Genomic DNA, 12,569 nt, shown 5'->3' with positions numbered 1-12,569 from the left:
TTGTCCGCAGGAGATGTGGGATGACAAGTGTCAAAGTCAGGATGATTTACAGGAGGAAGAGCAGGGGGAAACATGCTGACCTGAGAAGATCAGACTCTAACAACATCGACTTAAATGCAAATAGTACTTTGCAAGTCAGCCCGACTTACACCTGACTTAGTACCACCTTACAACACCCAAACGTGGCAATCTGAGACATGGTCCTTCACACCTCAGCTAGCAGAGTTCTGGCTGCCTCCCGTGGCCTCGTGCAGACAGGGCTTAGCTGTCTTGAAAATGTTGCCGAAAGAAGTATTAAAAAATATTTCCAATCAGCAGCAGCAGCGGCGACAGCACCAGGAGGTGAGAGCAGAAAGGGACATGGAATTTTGAAACAGGAAAAGTAGAGACGGCAAACGGGACGGATCCCCAAGATTAGGAGGTGAAATGCAGCACCTGGATCTTCCTAACGCTTAACACCAGCATCATCCCCTCTGGCATCTAGTCTGGTAACCCAGTTAGGGCCTGGAGTGCTGAATCGGTTTCCACTAATCACAAATAATTGTCTTTTTAACTAGAAACACACAGTGGGGACAAACGATAATTTTCAGGCTGTATTAGTTGAAACCGGCCGACGTTAAGACCTATTACCAGCTCAGTCTGGGTGGCACGCTGGCCTGGCCACAGCGAACCAGCAGGGGAAAGCCAATGAAAGAGCAACTTCCTAAGTCAACACCCACCCGAACGGTTCCGTAGTTGCTCGTTGTCTTACTGCTGCACAAAGAGTTCTCATCACAGCCTCCCTTCCAAAGGGAAGCCACTGAATTAGTTACAAAAACCAGAGCATCATGAACCAAAACCAGCCAGGGTTCCTGGGGAAAAGAGCAGAGCGCTCCGTGTTGCAGCACAGCCTTCCTAACGCTACCCTCGCCGGTCCGGGTGGGGATCACAAAACCCACGCTGGCTGCCGTCAGTCGCACAGCGCCGTACCTGTACGCGCTTACGCGGCAGTTCAGGGTCAGGAGCACGCCACGGACGGCAGCAAAGGCAAGGAGACACATAGCTAAAGAATTTCCATTTCTCTCAACTTAATTTCACAGATTTATGTTTGCATTATTTAAATTTCACAGATTTATGTTTACCTTATTTCAAGAACCAAATTTATAGCGCATACATGATGTTTATTTTAAAACGTAGGTGTAATTTCTTTTTTGTAATGCCAAATTTAACAGCTGGATCTCTTTTAAGACTGTGAAAGTCTGCCAGATGATGTGTTGGAGATGGCACAGAAACACTGGACTGAATTTAACAGATGTACGGCTACGGTTGACACAGATGGGCCTACGATGAGTATAAACTGCACCGTTATGTCTCTGCGTTTGGCCTGCTGGATTAAGGCCTGAAGATACCGAACTAAGCAGCGCAAAGGAAGGAGCTGGCAAAAGGTAGGCTAAAAAAAGTGGGAAAACAGATTTGAGAGAAGAAAAATGAGAGTCTTTACACTAGGCTTGACGGACTTCTCACACGCCTTCATGCTAATTCATTTTCTGATTTTTTTTTTTTTGTTGGAGGAGAACAAACTTTCCCATCCCACTTTCTGAATTTGATATGGGCTTTGTTCAGCTTTCCTCTGCAATTTTGTCTGTACATGGCTTTTTTTCTGCTTTTATAAGAATACAGATCATTCCATCCCTTCTACCCGTTCCATAACTGGTATCTCCTAACGCCTCTCCCAGCTCCTGGAACTATGACCTCTAGAAAATAGTAGTTTTAATTTCTGTGGAGACATTGCAGGGATTCCTACCCTGGAAACCTTTCCTTGCCAGGAGTCCTGCGGAGCTCCCCGTCCTTTGGGACAGCAGCCGCACCGCAAACCGTGAGCCTTCCCCCGGCTGAGCGAGTCCCATCGGTATCCAGTGCTGCCTGTGCGGAAAGGTCCCGGAGCGGCAGCCGGCACAACCTCCAGGACAGCAGCTCAAGAAGAACAGGAAAGGCAGCAAGGGGGAAGAATAAGCCTGGCTTAAGCCCCGAGCTCAGAAGGCAGGAGGGTACGTGGGTGAGAGTGCAGAGATTTTCACAGCAGCAGAATTGTGGAAAGGTAATATTACAGATTTCCCTGTCATAAAAATCCTGTGCCAGGTGGTTTGGTCTGTTTTGACAATGTCGTGCTACTTATAGAGCACCGATGAGTCAATCTGTGAGCTCTCCCGCTTCTTCCTTCGGAGACGCAGGTTAGAGCTGGCACACGGACAACACGGACGGACAGGTCTGACTAGGGGAGGCTTTGGCACGCACACGGACGCGCCATCCTCGGGACAGCCCGCGTCTGCCGCAGAGGCTCGGAGAGAATGAGACAGATTCAAACTGACTGGAGCCACAGAACATGAGCGTGAGGGGGGGGGCGGGGAGGGTGAAGCGATGCTGATTTTTAGGTGTCAGTAGAAACGTTTGAGGCAACGTGGCAAACGCACACAGCAGGCATTGCTTCTGCAGTGCCTCCGAGCTGACCCAAATGCGGGCAGGCACCGAGAGCGATGCTCGCAGCCTCTGCCCTCCACTGCTGCGCCGGCAGTAGTGTCGGGGCACCGTGAGGAGCCAGCGAAGGAAATTGAATTGGCTTGAGAGCGGCCTGACAAAACAATAACTTGTTTTCTGCCAGGGCAGTTCCCCGAGCCAGCTCAGCAGGCGGCTGCGTAAACGCGGGAGGTAACGCGAAGGCGGGAGCGGGCGCACGGCAGGATGAACGGGGTGGGGGAGAAAAGGGGGAAAATCAGCACCCCGCGCTTCGGTCGGCTTGAGACTCTCGTGAAACCATGCCCAGCTGTGCTGGTTTTGGCTGCGAAAGAGTTACTGGGGGCAAATGCAAGCTGTAAAGAGAAAGTCGAGATGCCAGCGCCCTGCTGTCAAATACTAACACAAAAATGAGCTTGGACAACTGAAGCATTGGCAAGGGATGGGCAATCAGTAAAGGATGTAAGAGATGATACATCATGGGAGAAGGTTTGAGATCTTCAGCTCCTTCCAAAACTGCTTAGGCAGAGGACAGCAAAAGAAAGCACAGCTTATTCTTGCAGCGCTGACCTGAAGGGCCACACGTCCCAGGTGTCAACTGATGGTGAACCACGAGTAAGGATCTTGGGGACAGAATATCTTTAAGAAAAGTGACTTTTTCCTTTCATTCTCCTTTAAAATCAGGAGTGCTGCAGAAAAGTGCCGTTTTGGAGAGTCAGGAATTTAAAGGAAACCAAGTCAAACGAGCCAAGCAGCTAACCACCCATCCACCCACCTAGCTCAACCGACCAACAGTGAAACGCCCCAGTCCTGTGGCCAGCTGTCTTCTGCAGGAAATGCAGAACACGTAATACATAAAAATAATGACATTCCAGGTAGGGCTACTTAATTTTTCTGGTGAAAATTGGAGCTCAAACACAGGCTTCACAGGGACTGGGGAAAAGCAGGCTTGCTGAATGATGTGGAACGTAAGTTATGAATGCTGAGCTTAACAAACATGTAACAAATAACTGTCCAAGTAATAAAGCACAACTCATCAGCTCCGTAAGCTTTCTGGCTGAATTCGGTATAACTTGCTGCGCTCTGCAGCTGTCTTTGCCTGCAGCACATCCTCTAGGGTGGGGATTTTCTATTATTTCTTTGAAAAGCACTTAACCAATTTGGCTTGCTACCACAATAATGCAGTAGGTAAAAAAAAAATATTGTAAGAAAGATAAATGAAATCCACTGAGCTCTGTTTGCTATATTCGTTATGTAGCTTGGATGGACTTTTTGGCTGGAGGATATCAGTGAATTAAGTAATTTTTAATATGATGAAAAATCTCAGGGGTCCAGCTAGCCATGTCTTAAAGGCTCTCAAAGTTTGGCTGGAAGACATGAAAAGAGGCTGGGCGATAAAGAGCACAGGTAAGTATACACAAAATCAGTGACTGGAAGATAGAGAAGTTCAAATTTGAAGTAGGACTCTTTTTTTAAAAGAACCAGCACAATTAATCACTGGGACAGATTGTCAAGGAACTGAGCAGCTTCTCCATCATGGTGTCTCTGAAAGCAACACCTTTAGAGACACAAGGTATTAGGTTCAGCACAGGGGTGGACAGGGGAGATGGGTTTAAACTAAAGGAGGGGAGATTCAGACTAGAGAGAAGGAAGGAATTGTTCACGCTGAGGGCGGTGAAAGCCTGGCCCAGGCTGCCCCGAGAGGTGGTCGATGCCCCATCCCTGGGAACACCCAAGGCCAGGCTGGACGGGGCTCTGAGCAACCTGCTCTGGCTGAAGGTGTCCCTGCTCACGGCAGGGTGTTGGGCTGGGTGGCCTCTAAAGGTCCCTTCCCACCCAACCTACTCTACGGTTATATGAATAGGGCAGGGGAGGATGGGCTGGGGTAGGGTAGACTATTTCAGTTGGAAGGGACCTACAACAATCATCCAGCCCAACTGACTGATCACTTCAGGGGTGACCAAAAGTTAAAGCCTGTTATTAAGGGCATTGTCCAAATGCCCCTTAAATGTCCCAATGCCTGGCCACTGGTGTGAGATGACAGAGGAGATGCTCTAATGGTCTCTTCTGCTCCTGAAGGCTGCACCGCCCTGACAGGAGCGGGGCCGTGAGGAGCATGAGAGCAGCAGCTGGGCCAGAGGAGCAGTCCTGTACCTTCCCTCCAACAGCAGCCAAGAGCAGATGCCAACAGGAGAACAGAGGCGGGAAAGCAAGCGGTGGTTATGACTGGAAATGCTGTCCGTGAGATTTACTGTTATCTCAATCAGTCAGAAACAGAGACGGCCGGCAAGGGCTGGCTGGAGCACACTGAGGATCTCCACACAGCCTGCCAAAAGCAGAGATATACTTTTATGTGAGATCTGGGGGGGGGGGGGAGTGAGGGGTGAAGATCAAAAGAAGTGGCAGCGGAGCATGGATTTAATCAGGCTCTCATGCTGACTTGGAAGACACTCCCATGCACAGTGAAAGTAGGATTTAAATAATTTTCTTTGCGTTTGGATCCTTCCAGGAGTACACTGCTACTCTGGTAACAGCACCGAGTGATGTTTTTTTCATTTAAAGACCTAAAAGACTGAGAACCTCTACTCAACTGGTTGTAACATGGCAGCTATGAGCTACGTACAATATCTCAATCTGTCATGTCTTCTTCAAGATGCACTCCTTTGTATCTCAAAATCCTATGATTACAGTAATTGAGGGAAGGTGAGAGTCTGAAATTCCTTGGGTTTTATTGTCTTGTGGACAATATTATGGGCTTTCAGTTGATAGCAGGTGATAGCAGACAGCAGTGATTCACTAGCAAGAAAAAAACTGACTTTCCCCCGAGATCTAGATGGCCAGAATGCACTTCACCAATAACAGCAGTGGAATACAAATTTCTTCATGAGAGAATAATGAAATCAGACTCTAAAAATATTATTCAGAGGACGGCAACATGGATAGAGCAAGGCCTTTACAAATAGCCTCCAGACCACTAAGACTCCTTTTCCTTTCCTGCACAGCTCTGGCTCTGTAAAGGCACAATTTAATTAGGTCCAAAAGTGGAATATGGAAAACCTCCCGGCTACGTCCTGTGATGAAATGGGAGAGCTGTGTTTTGGGGCTTTAGGGTAAAATTTCTCCACATAGACACAGATGTGAAATATAAATGCGCACAAATACTAAAGCTGAGATAAAAGACACTAATTCTTCAAGGCATTAACAGTTTTTGGAAAGGCACAGAAAGAAACAGCCGTGTTAAGCAGGTCGTGGTGAGGGGACTGAAAGCGCTTGCTTGTTTAGCCCAGGAGGCAAAGATGGTGACAGGATGGGACACCTGCCTGCGACCGCGTTCGGGGCAGAGGGGTAAAAGCAATAGGAGAAAGAAGAGCAGTTGGCGTTATAGGGCCACGTTGGCATGAGAACTAATGGGTATGAGCTGGCTGTGAAAAAAATTTAAGGTGGAAATTAGGCAGCTTCCTAGTGGTGAAAAATGAGATTCTAGAATGGTCATGGAGAGAAAAATCATCTAACCCGTTTGGAACGATGTTAATCCGTTCAGGTGAGGGACTCTGTAACACGGTGACTGCGACAGGGCGGGACTGGACACAAACCGATCCCTTCCCGCGTGACGTTTTCCCCCTGCGCGCACCTGTGCGTGCACGCACACGTATTTGTCTGTTTTCAGAAGATTCCGGAGAAAACTAAATACATTTCCCTCTGTTTGCCAACGGAGGCCAAATACCTTTGACTGGAACACCTCTCCCCAGAGGAAGCAGCGTTACTGTACCCGTCCCTGCTCCAGGAACGCCTTCCTAACACTAACCGTGCACCACTCTGCAGCCGGTTCACATAGGTTGCTATCAGTGCATGCTCGTCTGCTAACGGGCCGGCAGTGTCCGGGTTGCACTGTAACCTAGCAGCGATGAAGGCAAAAGAGAGCAAACAAAACATAACATGAATACAAAGCAAATAATTAATGAATGTTAACGAAACAAACAGTTAAAAATTAAGGCAAACTGATGAGCAATTAAAAATGTAAACATGTTTCCGCAAGTCACGGGAAAAGGATACCTTCCACAGTTAAAGATTAAAACACAGATTAGAGGAACATTTGGGTGCCTAAACGTGCAACGAATAGAGCTGTGGAGCTTCCCCGCGCTGCTGCCCCCGGGGAGAGCGGGCCCGCCCTGAGCACCGCGCCATCGAACGCGCCAGGCAGCCTCCGCTGCGGCGGCGACACTTCCAGCGGGATCCGCGGTCTTCGGGGAGCCGCCGGGAACCGAGGGCTGGGCACAGCCCGAGCCAGCTGCCCCGGGGGTCTGGAGCCTCCGACCTGACCAGAACTTACCCTTCTGCTCTCACACAGCTCCAAAAGTAACCCAAACCACATCGGGTTGCAGCTTTGTTACTATGGCCAAGATCAGAACCGAAAGCATCTTCTCTCTCTCTCATAATAATAAATGAAAATATGAAGGAAGTGATAAAAACAAAAAAAATCAGAGGTTGGTATCAACAGAACTACCCTCTGGCAGGGATTCATTAAATACCATCGTATTTTTTTTTGTTTTGAGGACTCATAAAAATAAACCTACTAGAGTTTTGAATATTTCTACGGATGGAGATTGAACGCAATAAATATTTGTCAGAAGTAATCCCACACAGATAACTGTCTGTCTGTACGGCCCCATTAAAACGTGCTGGGCTCCACCGCGCTTGCGACAGCAGCGTCTCCAAACCCCTGAGGGAATACATCAAAACGGCTCTGGTTTTACCGCAGGCATCGCACACCAGGGCAGCCACGCTTTCTCCTCCCTCCCAAAGGCGGGAACACCCGTGCCGCGACGCTGGCGCTCCTCGGCTCCACCGCGTGAAACGGTGCACGTGTGTCGCCCCGCTCCCTGCTGGGAGACGAGAGGTCCCGTGCAGGTATGAGATCAGGCTGTCACCTAAAAAATGGTTCTCGAGCATATATCACTCTTATTTTACCATAATACGTATTTCTTCCTCAAACACAAGTGTACGAGAAATTCCGTTTTCCATTTCTACATCGGGTATTCAAGCCGCTCTTTCCATTTATAAAGCGCAGTTAATTCCTTCTCCACACGTGTCCAGGAAGCGTGTGTCTCAGAAGCTTTTATAAACATGGTATTTATTGCTTTCAGCATCAATATACTGATACTATGAAAACAGAATCCTCATTTTTCAGACGTACAAACTCTTCTCTTCTCTCTTACGTGCAGCAACATGTCAGAGAAGTCTGCCAGAAGCAGAATAAGACCTTATAAAAAAAGAGGCAAAACGGAATTACCCACACCAACCCCCCAGGCAATGAGCAACCTTCATAATAATGGGCTTGTAATAAGAGAATTTGCATTAACCACTGCATAGAAGGATTCTTAAGCAACCTACACCTCGTGAAGCCTGACCACCGGCAAGTGCGGAAAAGCTTTACCTTAGGTACGGTTTATAGCGGGCACATCGCCACAACCACAACAATTAAGATTCCAAGACCTTTTTCATTATAAATCATTACACACGCTCTTCTGAAGAGGAAGAAGCCCAGCAGAAATGACCACATTTGTACCTCAAAATGGGAATAGCCGTAAGAGCGATTAGCAGTCCTCGTTTTGGAAGAAAAGTGAGCGTTAGATTAAATTAACGTGTGTCTGAACACCGTTCCTAGCACGTGTCTGATTCTTCCTTCACACCTGTGAACGCGGGGACGCCTGCCCGGCGGCAGCCCAGCCCCCTCCGGACCACGGCCCCACGCCTCAGGAAGCCACGGAAGGCAGGATTTAGGAGCACGCTGGCAACCCCCCTCCGCTCCCCCCAGGATGGCGCTGAAAGAGGGCCACCGGCGGGGGCCGCCCTCTGCCCCTGATCAATCTGCCACCACGAGCAGCAGGTGCATGGCGGGACGCATTCGCCGCCGCGCTGGGCAGGCTGAGCCGACTGCAGCGCACAGGTATCGTCTCGTCGAGGGGAATATCCGAGTGTGGTGGGCAGGAGAAGGCGCAGGGCTTAGCGGCATTCTGCGGCGTGCACCGGGGGACTGTGGAAATCTTGTAGGTATGCGAGCTGCTTTCACGGAGCGAAAGAAGCATCTGAATATAAAAGCCGGCGTAGGTAGTCCTGATCTGCAAAACTCACATAAACAGAGGCTTCGTGGTTCAGAAGAAAGTACTGAACTCGTATGTGCCGTCCCAGTGCCTTCCTGGCTGAACGTGCCGCTGTATTTTCAACTGCTGTTGCACCCACATAACAGCAGTTTCAACCAGTCCACATTTACCTAGTTTATTTATGAAAATACCGTATGGGACAGTGTCAGAAGCTTTATGAGTCAATACATTTTAAATTAGTCCTTCCCCCTCCTTCCCGAGGCCACCCACCCAGGCAGAACCACCCAATTTCCATTCTTTGACACGATTTGTTCTCGACATAGATATGTCAGCCCTTTTTATTCCCTACCCCTCTACCTGGGCACGGACCGATTGTTTTATAACGTTTCAGGAATCTGAAGGCATCCCTTCGACATCCAGACACGTATTTCAGCAAAAACACTTCTCGATGTAGCCTGAGAGCAGAGACGCAGCCACGTTCTCTCTCGACACAACGCCACCCCTTGTCCTTCCTCCTTTTTCTTCCCTGATTAAAATACAGCTGCATCGGTTCCTTGACTGAAGGGCAAAAGGCCGATGGCCCGCGGTGCCTGTGCCACTGACGGCGGCTGGCGGGGACGGGGACGCTTCGGGGTGGTTCTGCTGCAGGCGCAGCCACAGCTCTATTTGCGCCTCCCTGAGATCGCCTTTGAAACCTCAAGTCTGGGAAAGTTCATTGTTGAAAAAACACCTTCAGAAAGTAACTTTCTATTTAACCGGCGCTTTGAGTCATATCCACATCTTCGAAGAAAACCTTTCAGAATCATGTGGCCTGAATTCGGACAGGGGTCAGACACGCTGACCTGTGGGCTGAGCGTTTGTTTCACTCTCCTTTTAAAAAGAGTTACTACATCACTGGTAGGGAAACTGAGAACTATACTATTACCACAGAACCTTTTAGATTTCAGAAGATGGTATCAAAGACAAAATACCACCTCCTCCCCCCAAATTAGCCACACGCTGTAGCTGAATTCTTTAAGGCAGCATTAAAATGCAATTTTATGGTGGGTTTCCCACACTTTTTGTATAACAACAGCCACCATACGCAAAACCAGCTTACACCATGCAAAGGGAAGGTGAAAACACAGCAAGAAATAACGTTAACCATGCTCCTTCTGAGGAAAGAAGGGAAGCAGTATAAAGTAGGCAGAGAAAAAAGAGGTCAGAGGAATCTGCCCAGAGCTGCAGGACGCTCCTCCTCGTCCTGCTTCCCAGCGGTGATGGGTGAAGGTTTGGGCCTGGGTGCTCGGACACGTAACTGCACATCTGTGAGAACGGGGTTTGAAAGGTTCGTTGGCTCCTGCCCCAGTTTTCACACCCTAAGACTTGGCTCTGCAGCTTTATAAGCAACTCAATAAATTACTCAGGTATTTAAACGGTGCTTTTGGTGTCTTAAAATTAATTTCTGTTCTGAAAATCTACTGGGAAAGCCAAGTAAAATAGAGAATTTATTTAAAATCCTGTAATTTAAAGCAAGAAATCCCTGCAAATTTCTATTATGCTGGCTCGCAACTTTAGAAATCTTTGCAAAATTGCGCACTGCTGCTCTGGCTACTGAGGAGGGAAAGAGCTTTTGAAAGGGCTGCCAGGACATAATCTAGAGGGATCTCTTGTTTTCTGTCACATTACTTTCCCCCATGATTGATTTAAATAGCTGTTAAGGTCAAAAAGGATAACCACCACCATTCTCTGCGTAATACAGACTGTGAAATTTAGCACAGTAATTTCTGAATCAAAGCCGTGCTTCCGACTGACCTGCAGTGCTCTGGGCAGACAGCGATGTCATCGGGCTTAGGCTTAAAGTCATGGGGAAGCCACCCCTTTCCTTGAACTCTCTAAACAACCTTCGTAATTTCTGCAGACCCCCACCTCCAGCTGTCGTACGCAGGAAGGACAGCGGGCGGGTATCCCGGCTGAAAATCACACGGTATCACTGTACGGGGAAACGCGATGCAGTCCAACAGCAGCGGCATGTGGATGGTCATCATTAAATAGAGAATCCAGGGGAAAAACATGATCTTGTAACACTTGCATTTTAGGAGACACAGGACAGGGAAGAATGAAGAGCCAGCAGAGTGGCTGCAGAAGGACAGCAGTGATAAAAGCTGTTGGAGTGTGTATGTTGCTGTTCAGTTACTTGAAAAAAAAAAAAAAAATCTTAATCAGGAAATTTATAGAAAACATGTGGAAGTGTAAAAACAGACGACTTGAACAAAACCGAAGGTATCGGCATCGCAGCACTGCCAGGAGGTGGAGGGAGGGGACCCTTCCCCTCTGCTCAGCGCTGGGGAGGCCATACTGGGAGTGCTGGGTCCGGTGCTGGGCTCCCCAGTACAGGAGGGACATGGACAGGCTGGGGAGAGCCCAGCGAGGGGCCACCACGATGGGGAGGGACTGGAGCATCTGTGCTGTGGGGAGAGGCTGAGGGAGCTGGGGCTGCTCAGCCTGGCGCAGGGAGGGCTCAGGGGGATCGAACCCGTGTCAAGGGGACAGAGCCAGGCTCTCCCAGTGGTGCCCAGTGCCAGCACCAGAGGCCACGGGCGCAAAGTAAAAAATTCCACCTGAACACAAAACCCCCACATTTTACTATGAGGGTGGTCAGACACCGGCACAGGTTGCCCAGAGAGGCCGCAGAGTCTCTGCCCGTGGAGGTATTGAAAACCCGACCAGGCAACCTCCTCTGACTGACCCTGCTTGAGCAGGGGTTGGACCAGGCAATCCCAAGGGGTCCCTCCCAACCTAAACCGGCCCGTGATTTCTGTGGCTTTGTTATAGAAACATTGAGGTGAACTAGGCTGACAAATCTCAGCGCACACAAAGATCAGGTAGCTAGGGAAAAAACAAAAGCGTAGGCAAAATGGAGTAAAAAAGAACTAAAGAAGAAACTAAGTGTTTGAACGTGATGAGAAAGGCGATAGAGAGCAAATCCAAATTCTCAAATACTCGGGTGTGCACAGCCCGCAGGGTGCTTGTGATGGGCAGCCTTGCCCCCCGTTCCCTTCCCGGCCGGCAGGGCGTTCTTGTCACCACTGCTCTGCTGGACCCAACAGCCCTGGGACAGCAGTTGGATAGCAGTGAAGCCGTTGGGAAACCCGTCATGAACCGCAGGAAGAGCTGGAATGAGTGAGAAATGTTACATCAGCAGCAGCACAAAGATAAACTGAAGCAGCACTACTGGAAAAAGGGAAAAAACTACAGAAAAGGTGGAAGTAGCTGATGTGAGAAGTGGTGTAAAGGTAGACCAAAGCTTTCACGACAGAAGCAGGTTAGAAGATACCATCACAGCAGCCGTAGGATTAAGCACAGCTGCCTTGCCCGCAGGTGCTGTGCCTCGTGCTCCGACCCCGCGGTCCCTCGAGGCGCTGGCTGGCCGCAGGACGGGACGGCACAGCGCCGTGCCCGCACGCCCTCCCAGCTCTGCGCTGCCCCCAGACCGTCTGCGTGCCAACAGCACGAGGGGAACACCCTTCCCATCTAGGTTCCAAACCCAGGATTTTTTTTATATTTTATTCACATATTTTCCTCTTGATCTCGAACCTTACAGCCACTTAAGAGCAGTGTACACATCCCCCGACTGTTCCCCTTGCTGATGCTTTTTGACCGCATTTTTCTCCCCATCAAACCCTCCACGCTCTCACCTAACGCATCTCCCTCACAACCCACATCCCACAGACTCACCATCGCACCTGCAGGACTTTAAAGCACAAGTTAAAACCAAATACCTATAGGCATCTAGGTATCAGTTTAAATAATAAGTACTAAAACACAGATTTTTTTGTTTGAAATTGTTAGTCTGATTCCTTACGCTGACCTTTCTCCTCACCCTTCCTTCCTCCTCGCTGTCCCCTTCTCCTTCACCCCCCATTGCGCAAGGTTACACGTGAGCTGGGATCTCCCTTGCCTCTAGACAAAGCCATATTTTATCCTTTTTCCAGAAAT

At 49.1% G+C, this 12,569-nt stretch overlaps 1 protein-coding gene across 9 annotated transcripts in view; it reads right to left on the bottom strand.

Annotated features, from left to right (window-relative positions):
• The window catches only part of DTNB (dystrobrevin beta), a 217,857-nt gene that overhangs the window by 90,892 nt on the left and 114,396 nt on the right, over window positions 1–12,569 (bottom strand). For 6 of the 9 annotated variants that reach the window (XM_064448417.1, XM_064448409.1, XM_064448410.1 and 3 more), the window contains one exon: window positions 6,296–6,385. The exons of the other annotated variants lie outside the window; for them this stretch is intronic. In XM_064448417.1, the coding sequence (XP_064304487.1) occupies window positions 6,296–6,385 (90 nt within the window). The remainder of the gene's footprint in view (window positions 1–6,295; window positions 6,386–12,569) is intronic. 9 annotated transcript variants of the gene reach the window in all.

Source organism: Phalacrocorax carbo, chromosome 3 (assembly GCF_963921805.1).
Source record: "Phalacrocorax carbo chromosome 3, bPhaCar2.1, whole genome shotgun sequence".
Classification (NCBI taxonomy): Eukaryota; Metazoa; Chordata; class Aves; order Suliformes; family Phalacrocoracidae; genus Phalacrocorax; species Phalacrocorax carbo.
The sequence above is the reverse complement of the archived record's forward strand: the minus strand, read 5'-3'. Positions and strand labels throughout refer to the sequence as shown.